Raw genomic sequence first — 19,640 nt, forward strand, 5'->3', positions numbered from 1 at the left:
ATCAGTGAATAGTTTTAATGGAAACTGTTTATATTGAAAATTTTTACGTAGAAAATCATACTTACCTGGCACAGGGGTAAACCATGATCATCAAGGTGGTTCTCCCAGAGCGAGGCCCTTCCATTGCACTCCGGTTGGGTTGACCTTTGCGATCGCCCCAAATGTGGGCGACTCGGGTGCGCTATTTCTAAGTGTGGGGTCTGCGTTCGCGCTCACCCCGTAAATCAAACAAAGAACAGAAATATTCCCTTCCATCTACTTCCGTCGTTTAATTCCTAAATGCATAAAATGATAGGACCCCTATCTGCAAAATTTCTTTACGTTTGTGTTTCCTCGACCTACTCGATATTTCGGTGGGGGGTTCGTTCGAATGGGTGAGAGGCATGATTCGAAATATTTACATTTTGGATTAGCTTAGTTTTCAGAGATTTGGGTTTATTTCTAGCATATCGAGTCATTACGTTGAAGTCACCTTTGTTTCATCTGTTGGCTCGACAAACGTCCGGGTTTAAAACCACCGGAGGTTGAGTGGGGTGGTCATTCTGAAAAACGGGTAGAGAAGGGATATCTTAATACAAAATAAAATTAGGTATATTAATTATCTTTATAAAATTTATTTTTATAACTTCTGAAGGATGTTTTATTATCAATCCTGCAGATAAATGTACTTAAAACGAGAGAGCGCCGAAATATATATTTTTTCAATAATAGTGGATGTGTGCTCAACACGTCTGCTGTCCTGGTTTTCAGAATATCCTCCATCCCATCGCATAACACTTCTTGAAAGTAAACTCATTCAATCATTTGGGCGTGCAAAGACTATAGTATGAATCTTTATTATGATCACTACGGATCGAACATAGATGAGTACAGTACAGGACAAACAATTACATAAAATGAATGAGATCGTGCTTATTTACAATTTGATTTTGACTATTATGTACAATTTGATAATTTAAAAAAAAAAATTAATGAGAACTTAAAACAGATCCGTCTTTTGTTCTTATTTTTAAAATAGTAAAGAAATTACATTCTCCAGCCGAGCAGCCTATACGGCCCAGCAGATAATTTTTTATTTCTTCGATGGTTAATTTGGGCAACTAGCACCCACCTTTTTCATCACTTCCTTCCATCTTTGCTCATATACTCTAGTTGACAGTGTCCTCTTTTCCAAAGACTATAGTAGAAGACACATGCCCAAGGTGGCACGCACTGGAACTGATCCTAATACCGCTAGAATGGGAAGCAAGCCACCTTAGCATAACAACCACGCCTGCGCTTATAAACAACTATTGGATTATAAAGGGATAGGGATAATGAAAGTGTTCGGTAGTTTCCGTTGAATTTTAAAATTTTCTTTTCAGCTGAATCGCTATATTTATATTTTGATTTTGTGTATGCATTATGTGTTCGTGTATGTATGTATAAGTACTCTATATGTATGTGTATTTGTGCATACACAAATATACATACACGCACATAAACATACATATATACACAAATATAAGCGATTCAACTGAAAAGAAAAATTAAAGACATAAAAAGTTTGTACGGAAATTGCCGAACAAACACTTTCGTAATGCCTCTGCCTTTATTGAAAGATAGCCAAATTGTCGAAGTATCGGTCGCAATCTGATAGGTTTGTGGTCGATCCTGGGGTAGTGGAGAGCGTTCTCAGACCACATACCGGTTCACATACTCTCGGGGCTGAGATAGCTATCCGCATGTGCGAGCCCCATGAGTGAAAGTGACTGTTCCAGTGCATCGCCTGCACCCACTAACCCCACTGGCTGTCCCATTTTGTCCGCTGGTATCATGAGGCGGACTGACAAACCTTTTTTGATACTACGTGTTACTTATTGTTTTAATTCCACGTTATTTTCAATGTAAACAAGAATACTAATAATAGAATAACCCGTTCATTCAGCCAGTACGGAGCGAAGAAAGCAGGGTTACATGAATGTTTTCGTCCATTCATCGAACAGTAAAGAGCGCTAGAAAAAAAAAAATTCTCTAATATTTCTGTGAATGTAAGAAACACCATTCTGCATGCATGGCAACATTCCACAGATTCTTATGCAATTTCAGGTTACTGGAACGGTTGGCGGTTGGGAAAAGAGCAAAAACAACTGTACTGATACATTCCTTACTTCTGCCAGACGGGCGAATGCCGGAGACGAAAAAATATTTTTAAGAATCGAAATCTTCATATTTTTCTTATAGTGGACTATTACTATCAAATACTTGATTTCTTTTATATAATACGCTAGATTTGGCTGTTATTTCTAGCATGTTCAGTGATCATATTGAGGTCGCTCTCTCTCTCTCTCTCTCTCACTTACTCACTCACATGTGTGTTGATTCAGAAGTAGGCCTCTACGCATGCTTGAACGGCAAGTTAAAAATGTTTTTTCTGATGGTCGATGGGTTTCCAAAAGCGGAAGGATGGGGGCTTATTTTCAGAATCTTAATCTCCGTATTTTAACACGTAGGATGTAAAAATAAATAAATAAAGGATTTTTAAAAAATGGGTGATTGAGCAAAATCGTAAAACAATAATTCGAAAAAATTTTTGAAAGAAAAATATAATGTCGGGTGCTCATTTGACATGTCTACCAACTTATAATTTATATTAAGATCACACACTCCATTGTGTTCGTTATTAAGACGATGATATGAGGGAAATTTGCTTGCTGTTTCTTGCAGCTTAGCAATGTTTTCCTTTTTAAGATAGTAACATATCGAGTTATATTTGGCTGCTATTTCTAGCCGCTTCAGTAACCGCATAGATTCTGCTTCTTATTATATACTATGCCCTTTGTAGAAATAGCAGTCAAACCATTCACCATATTTATGCAACAGAAGTTTTAATTATTCGTGTTGCTTGATGACACTGCTTAGAGGAGGGTAATTCTGTTCTTTGTTTGATTTACGGGGTGAGCGCGAACGCAGACCCCACACTTAGAAATAGCGCACCCGAGTCGCCCACATTTGGGGCGATCGCAAAGGTCAACCCAACCGGAGTGCAATGGAAGGGCCTCACTCTGGGAGAACCACCTTGAGGATCATGGTTTACCCCTGTGCCAGGTAAGTATGATTTTCCAAGTTATAATTTTGATTATACACAGGTTTCATTAAAACCATTTACTGATTTTATATCAGTAACATTTCTTAATATTTATTTTTTCCGTCGCAAAATTTAAAAAGTCCTGAAATATTTTTATTAATCTAATCATTTACTATTCTTTTCTCTCAATATTTTCATTTATTTAACTATTATTATATATATTTAACAATTAAACTCTCTCTAAAATGCATTCAGTTGTAGGACACAACAAAATTCAAGGGAAGTAATTTACCAAGTCTAATCAATATGACAAATTATTGATGACTGAAAAGAACCAGCTATAGACATGTGCTTTCTTGCTAATAATATCTTGTAATTTACTTCATATTTCGGTGAATTTCTTGCTGCTTACTTGAAAGTACTGATATGATTCAGTAAATATGTATATTTGGCAATTATTAGCATAAGATTTTAGATGTAATATTTATATGCTTCATTGAAAGAAAAGTGGCTTCTCTCTAACAATGTACTGTCAATTCTTTTCTTGTTTTTAAAGGGTGAAAATTACAACTAAAAATATATAAATTACGAATCTTGTTGGTATATTTCTCACTTATATTCTTGTAGCTGAGTGACAGAAATACAGTGAGAGCCACTTATTCTAATCACGTATAATGTTAATAGGTTATTGTCATGAAATTTAGTCTTTTTACGGAAATCCTAGGTTGATTAAGTTAATTGTAAAGACAGGGTTATTGATATCGAATGACATTTGTCAATAAGGAATCAAAATAGGCGTCTTCAAATGTAAGGTTCACTAAAGCGCCATTAGCTACTTCGCCTTTGGCTCTTATGCTTCCTCTCCGGTAAACATTTCTACTTGTTTATTGTAGAAATTACCTGAAGATTTTTAAAAGAAACTTGCAACAAAACAACAAGGAATAGCATGCATAATCATACGAGTAATATTTCATATGAAACAAGAAATAAACGAATATAAAATAACGACGAGACTCTTGTGAAATAAAATATCAATTATATTCTTCTAAAAATACATACAAAATATTTTGGAGATTGTTTTACAAAATGTGAATGGGATGAATGAATAAATTATGAAAGTTCACAATGTTGTTGAACTGATACGAATGAGAATAATTTAAGAAATCACATAAAGTGATTTAGTATGAAAAGAGTACTGAGTAATAGATATATCACAGTATTTTATCAAATGTTGGTATGAGTGAATAAGATACTAGTCCATTTCTTCAATGGTAGGATCATTGGACGCTTGTGATGTGCAATGATTATTGTTAGAAGACGATGTGTGTAGTTTGGCCATGATAGGTGAGCAAATTTTCTGTGCTTCCTGAAGTTTGTAGGTAAATTCGTCCGTGTCTGCTAGACTGTTGTCGTCTATCCACTGTAAAGTTTGTTCACACATTTCCACTGCTTGCTTCTTGTCTTGTTCGGAGAGTTTGCCGTTCTCTTCATTGAGTGCTTGTTTCACACTGAATATGTAATGCTCCAACTGGTTTCGAGCTGCAATACGTTGGCGTTGCTTTTCGTCTTCTGCCTCGTATTGTTTAGCTTCGTTGACCATTCTTTCGATTTCCTCTTTGCTCAAACGACCTTTGTCGTTGGTGATGGTAATTTTGTTGCTTTTTCCGGTGCTTTTGTCGACGGCAGAAACGTTGAGTATTCCATTGGCATCCATATCAATGTCTTTTGTCATTGCTCTTTCTCCTTCGAACACCTGAATGGAAACAGCCGGCTGGTTATCTGAATACGTAGTGAATACGTTGGATGCCTTACACGGTATTCTGCTGTTACGCTCGATAAGTTTGGTCATCACACCACCAGCCGTTTCGATTCCAAGAGATAACGGTGCTACATCTACAAGTAGTACGTCTTTGATGCAATCGCTCGTGTCTCCAGACAGAACAGCAGCTTGTACGGCAGCTCCGTAGGCGACAGCTTCGTCTGGGTTGATGGATTTGTTGATGGGTTTTCCTTGCATGAAGTCGGCAAGTAATTTCTGGATTTTGGGAATGCGTGTCGATCCACCGACCAACACGATGTCGTCGATGCTGGATTTATCGAGTTTGGCGTCTCGCAGAGCTTTCTCAACTGGTTCTAGAGTCGATCGGAAGAGGTCACTGCAAAGATCCTCGAAGCGTGCTCTGGAAATCTTCGAGTGAAAATCAATGCCTTCATACAGAGAATCCAGCTCTACTGAAGCTTCTGAACTGCTCGATAGCGTTCGTTTTGCTCGTTCACATGCAGTACGCAGACGTCTGATAGAGCGTGGACTTTGTTTCAGATTTTTCTTGTGTTTACGCTTGAATTCTTCGACAAAGTAGTCAACGAGCCGGTTGTCGAAGTCTTCTCCTCCGAGATGTGTGTCGCCAGCTGTAGCTTTCACCTCGAAAAGAGATCCTTGGTCGATTGTCAGGATGGAAACATCGAATGTACCACCGCCCAAGTCGAAGATCAGAACGTTCTTCTCACCAGATAAGTTTTTCTCGAGACCGTAGGCGAGTGCGGCGGCCGTTGGTTCGTTGACGATTCTCAACACATTCAAACCAGCTATACTAGCTGCATCTTTCGTTGCCTGTCTCTGAGAGTCGTTAAAGTAAGCTGGCACCGTTACTACTGCGTCTTTCACTTTACAGCCCAGATACGACTCGGCTGTCTCCTTCATTTTACTCAATACCATCGAGCTAATCTCTTCGGCTGAGAACTGCTTTTGCTCTCCCTTGTACTCCACTTGTACATGTGCTTTATTACCGTTTCTGTTCACCACTCGGAATGGCCAATGTTTCATGTCGCTTTGTACGGACGTATCGTTAAAGTGACGTCCAATTAAACGTTTGGCATCGAACACCGTGTTCTCAGGGTTGAGGGCCGCTTGGTTTTTCGCTGCGTCACCCACCAGCCTTTCGGCATCGGTGAAAGCCACATAGCTTGGTGTTGTCCTGTTTCCCTGATCGTTGGCAATGATTTCCACTTTACCGTGTTGAAACACACCTACACAAGAATAGGTTGTTCCTAGATCGATTCCGATAGCAGGTGCTTTTACCATTCTTCTTCTTCTTCTTCTTCTTTCTGTCGTTCGCTCAAAATTTGCAGTATAAAACTTGAGAATTTCTTTCTTTCTTCTTTTATCTCTTTTCTTTGTATTTCAGTTGTATCAGTAGAATATATAAATGTATTATATGTGGATGAGTGTTGCTTCAACGTATGTATAACTGAGATAAATGTTTCGCAGCTGAGACTCTTGTCTCGAATTGTTCACAGTAGTGCTTCTGTAGAATCTGATTGACAAGCTGTGTGAGCGATGCTGTATATATAGTGCAGAGTTACACCCCCTTCCCACTGTGACGTCATTACCAGTGCTTTCTACTCATTTCGATGTTGTTCTACCAGTTGCGACAGGTTTCTGGAACGTTCCAGAAGTTTCCTTTTAATTCCAATAGCTTCTTTTACATATAGACATGAATTTGTATAGGACATTTACTCATAATCTGTGTTTTTTAGTAGAAGAACACTGTTTCATGGATGAATATTGCCGTCATACCAAATAATAAACATCGTCGTTCACGTACTTTTGCCATTTACCGCTTCTCGCAACTTTTATTTTTGTTCTGATAGTTTTATTAGTTTGAAATATTTTGTGTTGCACTTTGTTTATGTTTTTAGATCGAAGTGCTACTATAACAAACAAATTCGCATTTTCATTTCGGGACTTTTAAACTATCGACCAGTTGAACATTACCGTACTCACTAGAAATGGCAGTCAAAATCTGCCGAAAGTCATCATTTGTTGTCTTTAAACAAAGGAATGATACATTTGAACATTTATTCTTTGATAAAGAATGTTTTACATAGAGTTCGGATACAAATCTGGGTACTATTAAAGCAGCGCGGACCCGAACGCGCAGTCGCGCGTCCGAGCTAGCTAGTCGTGAGTGGTCGATCCTAACCCTAACCCTAAACACGTATTCATTTGCACACGCGGGATAGGGTTAGGGTTAGGGTTAGGGATAGGGACAGGGTCAGGGTTAGGGTTAGGGATAGGGTTAGGGTTAGGATCGACCACTCAAGACTAGCTAGCGCGGACGCGCGACTGCGCGTTCGGGTCCGCGCTGCTTTAGAAGTACCCAAATCTGTACTCGAAGAAAATATACAGTGAAAAAGCAAAGGCATTTCTATTGTTATTGACATCCACGGAGGAAAAGGTGGTTTCACTGCATTCGTGGTTTCACTAATTGAATAGGCTTGTTTTACATATAGACGAAAATTTGTATAGCACATTTGCTGAGAATTTCCATCTTTTAGTGGAATTGATGTTTGATGAATGGATATTACTATCAAACGTCATAATAAACACCGCCTTTCACGTTCTTTTCCCATCATCGTATATCGCTTCTCGCAACTTTTACTTTTGTTCTGATAGTTTTCATGGTTTCTGATATTTGTGTTGTACAATGTTTATGTTTGACGACGGAAATGCTGCTTTAAGAAACAAATTCGCATTTTCAGTTACGAACTCATCACCAAGCGACCACGTGAATATCACCGCGTCCGCTAGAAATAACAGTCAAAATCTGTCGAAAGTTATGATCTGTTGTCTTTAAACAAAAGAATGAAACATTTGAATATTTATTCCTTGATACACAATGCTTCACAAAGAATTTGGATACTCATATATCGCACAAGTCAGTACTCATTGAAAATATACAGAGAAAAAGCAAATGCATTTCTATAGTTATAGATTAAAAATATTGTTGATGGTAATTGGCTTCCAGGGTTGGTAATTGGCTTCCTGAAGATGCGAGTAAGAAGGGAGTGTGTGTAACTCGGAATGAAACAAATACGACAAGGATTTTAATACTGCTTTTGTAATTATTTTCACATGAAAGTTTAGTAGATTTACTTCTATATGTCATTGAATAAGGTACACGTACATATTATACGGCATTACTACAGATGTGTCTCCCCACACACACCGTGTTTGTTCTGAAAATTCACGCGAAGTGGCTTTCTGTACTCATAGCTGTCAGAGAGGTGAGTGAAATTTTAAAATGAAAGTTCCTATTAATACATTTCAGAATCTGTAGTTGACGATAATACCGGAATCTAACATGAAAAAGTAAATTTACTTGACTCATAAAGATACGTACTGACACATGCCACACACACACACACACACACACACACACACACACACACACACACACACACACACACGCACACATATATATATAGAAATGAAAATATATCTGATCTATGGCGGTATATATGTACGTTGTAAGTTTTATCTTTTCTTTTCACAACAAACTTCGATACAATCGTAATTTACACACTCTAAAGTGTTTGCAGAAGATTTCATTAAACCATACCAATTTTTCTGAAAGGTTATGAGGAAACAAATCCAACTCGTGTGTATTTTCCGAAACATTTCTTCCGACCAATAGAAAAAATTTCGTGGTAATACATACATACATACACACGCACGCATGCACACACACACACACACACACACACACACACACACACACACACACACACACACACACACACACACATACACACATACATACGTACGTCCGTACATACATACATACATTCGTTCATCAAAGGTGATAAACATACAATCTTAGGTACAGGTGCACCAAAGAAGTTTGCTTTCCAACCGAGACAATCTTTCATTGAATCTATACAAAAAGAATAGCGTCGGATATTATTCAGATCGTCGAAAGCCAGTATTCCTTGGAATGAATACCATCCAAGCATCGTAGACTGCGATTTCGCAAACAATAAAACACGGATTGCCTATGTGGGTGATTTTACCTCGCGTCTTTCTCAATAATCTTTCGCTTTAACATTTTCCGAACTATTTAAGAAATTTATTGTTAAAAGTTCAGCGTATCTTTATGAAACATAGTCTCAAATTTTTCGAAGTAAACTTAAAACTAGAAAAGTACGGAAAGAGAATAGGAATAAGATGAAAGACAAGAACCCTCTTCTATTTTGTTTCTTCATACGCGATGCTTAAACAGTACTCATCTAAGTGCATAATTTCTTCTAGTATACTGTGTAATTTCCCACTCTATTCTGTGGGTTTGCTCGTCTCCAAGTATGGTTGGTTCCTTGAAGAAAGTTTATAGCATAAAATTTCTTCTAAAAAAAAATTCTGCATTTCAGACAAAGTGTTAGAACATGCTTCGGTGCCTATCCATTATTTATAAAACGTAAGGTTTATGGTCGAGCCTGTGTTAGCGGAGCCGTCCAGCGTTTTTGGCTTCCGGACCATATCCCTGCTCATAGCTATCCGAAAGTGTAAGCCCTATAAGTCAGAATGCCTTTTTTTTTTAGCGCATCTGCCTCGCTATCCTTCTGGACAACACCTTTTCCATTTTCTGTTCAGTACCCAGGGAGGTACTTGTGACAGCATTTAACTAAAAATTTTATTCATGTATTAATTCGTTATCGAATAGTTTCTCACTAATGGAAAATATATAATTTTAGAAATTTATATGCTCATCTTTCAATTTGGTGACGTGTAAGTTTCTAAATCCAAACACTAAATTTCTTTCTTATTCGAAAAAAGCTAGCAAAGATATAAAAGTTGTATTACACTGGTCAACAAAATAAAACTTCTATTTTCTGGCATAAATCTGAGTGTTGTTTTAGACTAATTTTTAGGTGCTTATTCCAAAACTGACCTCAGATTTCCTCAGTCACATTAGATTTTCGTGCTATCAGCATATAACTATATTTATCTGGAACACACCAAAAGTTAACTTTGCACCGCAATTTGCGAGTATTTTGGCTGGATTGTCACACTAATTTTGAATGTGTTGAAGCTGAGTTTTGCTTTAAAGCCCTTCTTTTTTTAGGTGTGAACTGAACTACTGTAATCTAGTTATGGCTGCATCAGTAAGAAGGACGTACTGTAATGATCCCGATATCCTCTGGTACGTCTGTGGAAAGGTCCTCAAAGGCGCAACATTAATAATTTTGCCGAGAAGCTTTATCTTGCTTACTTTAAAGTAAAACTTGCAGACCAGGACAATACCTGGGCTCCCCACAAAATTTTCTAAACCTGTGTTGAAACTTGGTGAGCAATTCATCAAATCTCTTCATCGCCGTGGAGATTGCTTTAGATATATATGTACAACTTTTCCAAGTCTCAGTGACGGAAAAAAAGAAGGCAGGAATATTTGATGCACCTCAAATAAGAACACTCTTCAGGGATCCACATTTCGTTACAATAATGAGTGTGGCGGAGGCTAGAACTTGGAATGCCTTCTTTGATGTGGTGCAGAATTTTCTTGGAAACAGTAAAGCTGACAACTATCAAAAGTATGTGAAGGAGCTGCTTCTGAATTTGCAAGAACTTGGATATAGAATGCGCATAAGCTGCATTACTTACACAGTCACTTGTGTGAGTTTCCAGACAACCTGAGTGGTGTTAGCAAAGAACGAGGTGAACACTTTCATGAAAATATAAAAGTATTGGAAGAACGTGACCAACGAAGATCGAACATAAACATGACGGCAGATTACGGCTGGAGCTTGATGTGAGATATTCCAGAAGCTGTAGACAAGAGCTAAATTCTGAAAATTCTATGGAATTTGACAGGAAAATGGAAATGGTTCTCTTTCTTATTGAGAACTACTGGGACAGTTAGCTAACCCTATAGCGAGCCACGAACTCAAAACCAAGCCTAGAATATCTCATCGGTGGCGTGAAGGTTCAGGGAAACTTCAACTATGTGTAGGAGGATATGGTGGTTGAATTGCAATGTAGTGAAAACCATCAAGAAGGAATTTGAGAACACAGACTCCCACGAGGCCAAAGTTAAAAATATGAACAGACTTGGAATTTATTGAGCCAGCATTTTGCATGGTCTACGCTTGAAGTAGATGTAAAGTTCTTCTGGTGTATTGCATATCTGATGCGATATGACCGTTAAGAAGAGAATGAAAATCCACTACAAGTATTCGGAAAGTAGTTCACTGAAAATGGTGTATACTGAGACAGAGGGTAAGGGGGATGTGTTAGATATATACGTCTGGGAAAGGAGAAATATAGCTGCCAGACGTCCGCGGTATAAAACCGATAATGTTGATTGATGTAGCAAGATGGTGTTGAGGCGGTGCGTTGGTGTACTTTGGGGAACAAATGTTATTGGATTTTAGATTTTATGTGATAGCAATCGATGTGTTAGGTGTGAAAATACACTCAGTTTAGAGCGGTAGATGATTTAGATGTCTTTCAACGATTCTAATGTCTCAGGAGCCATCTGCAGCTTCACGAAACCATTTGGTGAACAGGTGAAGTAACATGAACTGCCCTTCACCTGTTGATCAACTTTGTGGGCTCCGCCAGAGACTTTACGTAGTCTTAAGATGAGTAAGCTATGTTCGTAATAAAATGATGACCGACGGTCTCTATGTACAAAGATGTGATTAACTATATTTCATTTCAGAAATATTCTTTTATATAATGATGAAGATGTAATTGTAATACATTTCAGCTTACAAAAATCACTAGCTTTCTACGCTATAAATTGTAGATTTGAAGCTGTTATTTGTACTTGTGAAAGATATCTGCATTTTCTTCTTACACTTTTCACTTTTATTCTTATAACAGAGTGAAAGAAATACAGTAAAAGCCGTTTATTCTAATCATGTATAATATTATTAGCATATAGTCATGTAACTGATTTTTTTTTTCACGCAAATCCTAGGTTGATTCAGTTGAAGATTAATAAGCGGCTTCCACTCTAAGGTTCACTTTGGCATCATTAGCTACTTTACCTTGGGCTCTTATGCTTCCTCTCCGATAAACATATCTACTTGTTTACTGTAGAAGTTACCTGTTTATTTTTAAAAAGAAACTTGCAACAAAACAACAAGGAATAGCATGCATAAACATACGAGTAATATTTCATATGAAACAAGAAATAAACGAATATAAAATAACGACGAGACTCTTGTGAAATAAAATATCAATTATATTCTTCTAAAAATACATACAAAGATTTTGGAGATTGTTTTACAAAATGTGAATGGGATGAATGAATAAATTATGAAAGTTCACAATGTTGTTGAACTGATACGAATGAGAATAATTTAAGAAATCACATAAAGTGATGTAATATGAAAAGAGTACTGAGAAATAGATATATCACAGTATTTTATCAAATGTTCGTATGAGTAAATAAGATATTAGTCCATTTCTTCAATGGTAGGACCACTGGTCGCTTGTGATGAGCAATGATTATTGTTAGAAGAAGACGATGTGTGTAGTTTGGCCATGATAGGTGAGCAAATTTTCTGTGCTTCCTGAAGTTTGTAGGTAAATTCGTCCGTGTCTGCTAGACTGTTGTCGTCTATCCACTGTAAAGTTTGTTCACACATTTCCACTGCTTGCTTCTTGTCTTGTTCGGAGAGTTTGCCGTTCTCTTCATTGAGTGCTTGTTTCACACTGAATATGTAATGCTCCAACTGGTTTCGAGCTGCAATACGTTGGCGTTGCTTTTCGTCTTCTGCCTCGTATTGTTTAGCTTCGTTGACCATTCTTTCGATTTCCTCTTTGCTCAAACGACCTTTGTCGTTGGTGATGGTAATTTTGTTGCTTTTGCCGGTGCTTTTGTCGACGGCAGAAACGTTGAGTATTCCATTGGCATCGATATCAAAGGAGACTTCTATTTGAGGTACGCCTCTGGGAGCTGGTGGAATGCCACTCAAGTCGAAACGTCCGAGGCAGTTGTTGTCTTTTGTCATTGCTCTTTCTCCTTCGAACACCTGAATGGAAACAGCCGGCTGGTTATCTGAATACGTAGTGAATACGTTGGATGCCTTACACGGTATTCTGCTGTTACGCTCGATAAGTTTGGTCATCACACCACCAGCCGTTTCGATTCCAAGAGATAACGGTGCTACATCTACAAGTAGTACGTCTTTGATGCAATCGCTCGTGTCTCCAGACAGAACAGCAGCTTGTACGGCAGCTCCGTAGGCGACAGCTTCGTCTGGGTTGATGGATTTGTTGATGAGTTTTCCTTGCATGAAGTCGGCAAGTAATTTCTGGATTTTGGGAATGCGTGTCGATCCACCGACCAACACGATGTCGTCGATGCTGGATTTATCGAGTTTGGCGTCTCGCAGAGCTTTCTCAACTGGTTCTAGAGTCGATCGGAAGAGGTCACTGCAAAGATCCTCGAAGCGTGCTCTGGTAATCTTCGAGTGAAAATCAATGCCTTCATACAGAGAATCCAGCTCTACTGAAGCTTCTGAACTGCTCGATAGCGTTCGTTTTGCTCGTTCACATGCAGTACGCAGACGTCTGATAGAGCGTGGACTTTGTTTCAGATTTTTCTTGTGTTTACGCTTGAATTCTTCGACAAAGTAGTCAATGAGCCGGTTGTCGAAGTCTTCTCCTCCGAGATGTGTGTCGCCAGCTGTAGCTTTCACCTCGAAAAGAGATCCTTGGTCGATTGTCAGGATGGAAACATCGAACGTACCACCGCCCAAGTCGAAGATCAGAACGTTCTTCTCACCAGATAAGTTTTTCTCGAGACCGTAGGCGAGTGCGGCGGCCGTTGGTTCGTTGACGATTCTCAACACATTCAAACCAGCTATACTAGCTGCATCTTTCGTTGCCTGTCTCTGAGAGTCGTTAAAGTAAGCTGGCACCGTTACTACTGCGTCTGTCACTTTACAGCCCAGGTACGACTCGGCTGTCTCCTTCATTTTACTCAATACCATCGAGCTAATCTCTTCGGCTGAGAACTGCTTTTGCTCTCCCTTGTACTCCACTTGTACATGTGCTTTATTACCGTTTCTGTTCACCACTCGGAATGGCCAATGTTTCATGTCGCTTTGTACGGACGTATCGTTAAAGTGACGTCCAATTAAACGTTTGGCATCGAACACCGTGTTCTCAGGGTTGAGGGCCGCTTGGTTTTTCGCTGCGTCACCCACCAGCCTTTCGGCATCGGTGAAAGCCACATAGCTTGGTGTTGTCCTGTTTCCCTGATCGTTGGCAATTATTTCCACTTTACCGTGTTGAAACACACCTACACAAGAATAGGTTGTTCCTAGATCGATTCCGATAGCAGGTGCTTTTACCATTCTTCTTCTTCTTCTTCTTCTTTCTGTCGTTCGCTCAAAATTTGCAGTATAAAACTTGAGAATTTCTTTCTTTCTTCTTTTATCTCTTTTCTTTGTATTTCAGTTGTATCAGTAGAATATATAAATGTATTATATGTGGATGAGTGTTGCTTCAACGTATGTATAACTGAGATAAATGTTTCGCAGCTGAGACTCTTGTCTCGAATTGTTCACAGTAGTGCTTCTGTAGAATCTGATTGACAAGCTGTGTGAGCGATGCTGTATATATAGTGCAGAGTTACACCCCCTTCCCACTGTGACGTCATTACCAGTGCTTTCTACTCATTTCGATGTTGTTCTACCAGTTGCGACAGGTTTCTGGAACGTTCCAGAAGTTTCCTTTTAATTCCAATAGTTTCTTTTACATTTAGACGTGAATTTGTATAGGATATTTACTCATAATTGTGATTTTGACTGCTATTTCTAGTGAGTATGGTAATGTTCAAGTCGTCGATAGTTTAAAAGTCCCGAAATGAAAATGCGAATTTGTTTGTTATAGTAGCACTTCGATCGAAAAACATAAACAAAGAGCAACACAAAATATTTCAAACCAAGAAAAGTTTCAGAACAAAAATAAAAGTTGCGAGAAGCGATAAATGGCAAAAGTACGTGAACGACGATGTTTATTATTTGATATGACGGCAATATTCATCCATGAAACAGTGTTCTTCTACTAAAAAACACAAATTATGAGTAAATGTCCTATACAAATTCATGTCTATATGTAAAAGAAGCTATTGGAATTAAAAGGAAACTTCTGGAACGTTCCAGAAACCTGTCGCAACTGGTAGAACAACATCGAAATGAGTAGAAAGCACTGGTAATGACGTCACAGTGGGAAGGGGGTGTAACTCTGCACTATATATACAGCATCGCTCACACAGCTTGTCAATCAGATTCTACAGAAGCACTACTGTGAACAATTCGAGACAAGAGTCTCAGCTGCGAAACATTTATCTCAGTTATACATACGTTGAAGCAACACTCATCCACATATAATACATTTATATATTCTACTGATACAACTGAAATACAAAGAAAAGAGATAAAAGAAGAAAGAAAGAAATTCTCAAGTTTTATACTGCAAATTTTGAGCGAACGACAGAAAGAAGAAGAAGAAGAAGAAGAATGGTAAAAGCACCTGCTATCGGAATCGATCTAGGAACAACCTATTCTTGTGTAGGTGTGTTTCAACACGGTAAAGTGGAAATCATTGCCAACGATCAGGGAAACAGGACAACACCAAGCTATGTGGCTTTCACCGATGCCGAAAGGCTGGTGGGTGACGCAGCGAAAAACCAAGCGGCCCTCAACCCTGAGAACACGGTGTTCGATGCCAAACGTTTAATTGGACGTCACTTTAACGATACGTCCGTACAAAGCGACATGAAACATTGGCCATTCCGAGTGGTGAACAGAAACGGTAATAAAGCACATGTACAAGTGGAGTACAAGGGAGAGCAAAAGCAGTTCTCAGCCGAAGAGATTAGCTCGATGGTATTGAGTAAAATGAAGGAGACAGCCGAGTCGTATCTGGGCTGTAAAGTGAAAGACGCAGTAGTAACGGTGCCAGCTTACTTTAACGACTCTCAGAGACAGGCAACGAAAGATGCAGCTAGTATAGCTGGTTTGAATGTGTTGAGAATCGTCAACGAACCAACGGCCGCCGCACTCGCCTACGGTCTCGAGAAAAACTTATCTGGTGAGAAGAACGTTCTGATCTTCGACTTGGGCGGTGGTACATTCGATGTTTCCATCCTGACAATCGACCAAGGATCTCTTTTCGAGGTGAAAGCTACAGCTGGCGACACACATCTCGGAGGAGAAGACTTCGACAACCGGCTCGTTGACTACTTTGTCGAAGAATTCAAGCGTAAACACAAGAAAAATCTGAAACAAAGTCCACGCTCTATCAGACGTCTGCGTACTGCATGTGAACGAGCAAAACGAACGCTATCGAGCAGTTCAGAAGCTTCAGTAGAGCTGGATTCTCTGTATGAAGGCATTGATTTTCACTCGAAGATTTCCAGAGCACGCTTCGAGGATCTTTGCAGTGACCTCTTCCGATCGACTCTAGAACCAGTTGAGAAAGCTCTGCGAGACGCCAAACTCGATAAATCCAGCATCGACGACATCGTGTTGGTCGGTGGATCGACACGCATTCCCAAAATCCAGAAATTACTTGCCGACTTCATGCAAGGAAAACCCATCAACAAATCCATCAACCCAGACGAAGCTGTCGCCTACGGAGCTGCCGTACAAGCTGCTGTTCTGTCTGGAGACACGAGCGATTGCATCAAAGACGTACTACTTGTAGATGTAGCACCGTTATCTCTTGGAATCGAAACGGCTGGTGGTGTGATGACCAAACTTATCGAGCGTAACAGCAGAATACCGTGTAAGGCATCCAACGTATTCACTACGTATTCAGATAACCAGCCGGCTGTTTCCATTCAGGTGTTCGAAGGAGAAAGAGCAATGACAAAAGACAACAACTGCCTCGGACGTTTCGACTTGAGTGGCATTCCACCAGCTCCCAGAGGCGTACCTCAAATAGAAGTCTCCTTTGATATCGATGCCAATGGAATACTCAACGTTTCTGCCGTCGACAAAAGTACCGGCAAAAGCAACAAAATTACCATCACCAACGACAAAGGTCGTTTGAGCAAAGAGGAAATCGAAAGAATGGTCAACGAAGCTAAACAATACGAGGCAGAAGACGAAAAGCAACGCCAACGTATTGCAGCTCGAAACCAGTTGGAGCATTACATATTCAGTGTGAAACAAGCACTCAATGAAGAGAACGGCAAACTCTCCGAACAAGACAAGAAGCAAGCAGTGGAAATGTGTGAACAAACTTTACAGTGGATAGACAACAACAGTCTAGCAGACACAGACGAATTTACCTACAAACTTCAGGAAGCACAGAAAATTTGCTCTCACATCATGTCCAAAGTACACACATCGTCTTCTTCTAACAATAATCATTGCACATCATAAGCGACCAGTGGTCCTACGATTGAAGAAATGGACTAATATCTTATTTACTCATACGAACATTTGATAAAATACTGTGATATATCTATTTCTCAGTACTCTTTTCATATTACATCACTTTATGTAATTTCTTAAATTATTCTCATTCGTATCAGTTCAACAACATTGTGAACTTTCATAATTTATTCATTCATCCCATTCACATTTTGTAAAACAATCTCCAAAATCTTTGTATGTATTTTTAGAAGAATATAATTGATATTTTATTTCACAAGAGTCTCGTCGTTATTTTATATTCGTTTATTTCTTGTTTCATATGAAATATTACTCGTATGTTTATGCATGCTATTCCTTGTTGTTTTGTTGCAAGTTTCATTTAAAAATCTTCAGGTAACTTCTACAATAAACAAGTAGATATGTTTACCGGAGAGGAAGCATAAGAGCCAAAGGCGAAGTAGCTAATGGCGCTTTAGTGAACCTTACATTTGAAGACGCCTATTTTGATTCCTTATTGACAAATGTCATTCGATATCAATAACCCTGTCTTTACAATTAACTTAATCAACCTAGGATTTCCGTAAAAAGACTAAATTTCATGACAATAACCTATTAACATTATACGTGATTAGAATAAGTGGCTCTCACTGTATTTCTGTCACTCAGCTTCAAGAATATAAGTGAGAAATATACCAACAAGATTCAGATATCTTTCACAAGTAGAAATAACATCTTCAAATTCCCGAATTTATATTGTAGAAAACTAGTGATTTTGTAATGTGAAATGTATTACAATTACTTTGATCTTCATCCTTAAACACAGGAATATTTTTGAAATGAAATATAGCTAATCGCATCTTTGTACATAGTGATTCTCGGTCAACGTTTTATTAGGAACATAACTTGATTCTGTGAAAAATCTTAGGAGTACGTAAGATCTCTAGCGAAGCCCACCAAATTGATTAACAGGTGAAGGAGAGTTTGTGTTACTTCACCTATTCACCAAATGGTTTTGTGAAGCTGCCGACATCGTTAAAAGACATCTAATTATGTACCGCTCTCAACTGAATGTAGTTTCATCCCGAACACATCGATTCCCACCACATAACTTCTATAATGAATAACATTTGTTCACTAATATACGCCATCACATCACCCCACTCACCAACCTGCTACAGCAATCAATGTTATCGTTGCGACCGCATGCACATCTAGCATTTGTGTTCCCTTTCCCAGATCTATATATATCTAACACATCTGTTTCCGAATACACCTCTTTCAGCGAAATCGTTTCCGAATGCTTCTCGTGGATTTCCATTCTCTACTTAATGGTCATAATGCATCAGATATGCACGACACCAGAAAAGCTTTTCATCTACTTCGAGTGCACACCATGCAAAATGATGGTTCAGTAAATTCCAAGTCCATTCATATTTTAAACTTCACCCTCGCAGGGGCCTATACCCTCAAATTCTTTCTTGATTTTTTCACTACATTACAATTCAACCACCATATTTTAGCTTTGCAAGAATTTAATCTCAATATTCAACATTTTAAAGATAAAGACAATGTCATTGCGAATACACTATCTCGAGTCAGCTGATTGTGACAGGATGTTACATATATTTGTATCCCTTATGCAGTTCTCATATTTTGTCATTGCAATTAAGGTTTTCACTGCGTTCAACTTTCTTCCTTTGAGAGGGAAAATGTAATGTATATCTATAATCAGTGCAAATGAGAAAATATAACGAAGGGAGAGAACTTAGAATGTTTTCAAAATCTGGTTGAGGGGAGATAAGCGTTTTGCGATGAGAGTTGAAATGACGTTGCCTAGACAACTGTTCTCTTTTTAACGGATTGGCGTTGATAGTAAAAATTTTTTAAAAAAAGATTAAAAGAGAGCTGCATACGGATCGGACCGTTTACAACATATCTTTGAACAATCAAATACTGGACATTAAATTCTTTGGATATTTAACTTATTTGCAAATGGATCACTAAAATATCAAATATATCCTTTAATTGACTTATATAAAATACATTTTTGTTACATAATTTCATCCTTGAATGTTAATTCACTGATTTTACAATTTTGTTACTACGTTCAGAAGTTCATCTCTTTTTATACCTAAGAATTTGCCTGATCGTAACGACACATACATACATACACACACATACATACAAACATGAATGCATGTATGCATACATACATATTCTTTTTCGTTTCTCTATTGTTTGCCCAAAATTAAAAATGTTGGGTTTTCTATTCTTACCTTGACAATGATGAAACGTTTTTACAGTATGACAGCAGGATGGAAGATTCAAAATGAATACTAATATTTGCAAGTGACAAAGCACTTCGACAGTTAAAACGGCACAGGAACTGGGT

The 19,640-nt window shown here is 38.5% G+C and overlaps 3 protein-coding genes and 2 non-coding genes across 5 annotated transcripts; 2 read left to right on the forward strand and 3 right to left on the reverse strand.

The window, feature by feature from the left end:
• Window positions 1-57: 57 nt before the first annotated feature.
• On the forward strand, window positions 58-221 carry LOC128249974 (U1 spliceosomal RNA). The gene has a single exon (XR_008266116.1). It is a non-coding gene; the product is annotated as a U1 spliceosomal RNA (small nuclear RNA).
• Window positions 222-2,931: 2,710 nt separating this feature from the next.
• On the reverse strand, window positions 2,932-3,095 carry LOC128249980 (U1 spliceosomal RNA). Its single transcript, XR_008266122.1, has one exon. It is a non-coding gene; the product is annotated as a U1 spliceosomal RNA (small nuclear RNA).
• Window positions 3,096-4,083: 988 nt separating this feature from the next.
• Window positions 4,084-6,533, reverse strand: LOC149131995 (heat shock protein 70 B2-like). Its single transcript, XM_089365736.1, has one exon. It carries the CDS (start codon window positions 6,147-6,149, stop codon window positions 4,320-4,322), a length of 1,830 nt encoding a protein of 609 aa, XP_089221862.1. The 5' UTR covers window positions 6,150-6,533; the 3' UTR covers window positions 4,084-4,319.
• Window positions 6,534-12,072: 5,539 nt separating this feature from the next.
• LOC106881232 (heat shock protein 70 B2-like) lies at window positions 12,073-14,539 on the reverse strand. Its single transcript, XM_014931542.3, has one exon. The coding sequence runs from the start codon at window positions 14,213-14,215 to the stop codon at window positions 12,308-12,310; it is 1,908 nt and encodes a 635-aa protein (XP_014787028.3). The 5' UTR covers window positions 14,216-14,539; the 3' UTR covers window positions 12,073-12,307.
• Window positions 14,540-15,141: 602 nt separating this feature from the next.
• LOC149131996 (heat shock protein 70 B2-like) lies at window positions 15,142-17,527 on the forward strand. The gene has a single exon (XM_089365737.1). The coding sequence runs from the start codon at window positions 15,383-15,385 to the stop codon at window positions 17,252-17,254; it is 1,872 nt and encodes a 623-aa protein (XP_089221863.1). The 5' UTR covers window positions 15,142-15,382; the 3' UTR covers window positions 17,255-17,527.
• Window positions 17,528-19,640: the final 2,113 nt, after the last annotated feature.

Source organism: Octopus bimaculoides, chromosome 18 (genome assembly GCF_046866305.1).
Source record: "Octopus bimaculoides isolate indiv1 chromosome 18, ASM4686630v1, whole genome shotgun sequence".
In the NCBI taxonomy this organism is placed as follows: domain Eukaryota; kingdom Metazoa; phylum Mollusca; class Cephalopoda; order Octopoda; family Octopodidae; genus Octopus; species Octopus bimaculoides.

Bases quoted from the DNA above. Each gene is read 5' to 3' on its own strand.
- LOC149131995 (XM_089365736.1), bottom strand. From the start codon at position 6,149: ATGGTAAAAGCACCTGCTATCGGAATCGATCTAGGAACAACCTATTCT.
- LOC149131996 (XM_089365737.1), top strand. From the start codon at position 15,383: ATGGTAAAAGCACCTGCTATCGGAATCGATCTAGGAACAACCTATTCT.
- LOC106881232 (XM_014931542.3), bottom strand. From the start codon at position 14,215: ATGGTAAAAGCACCTGCTATCGGAATCGATCTAGGAACAACCTATTCT.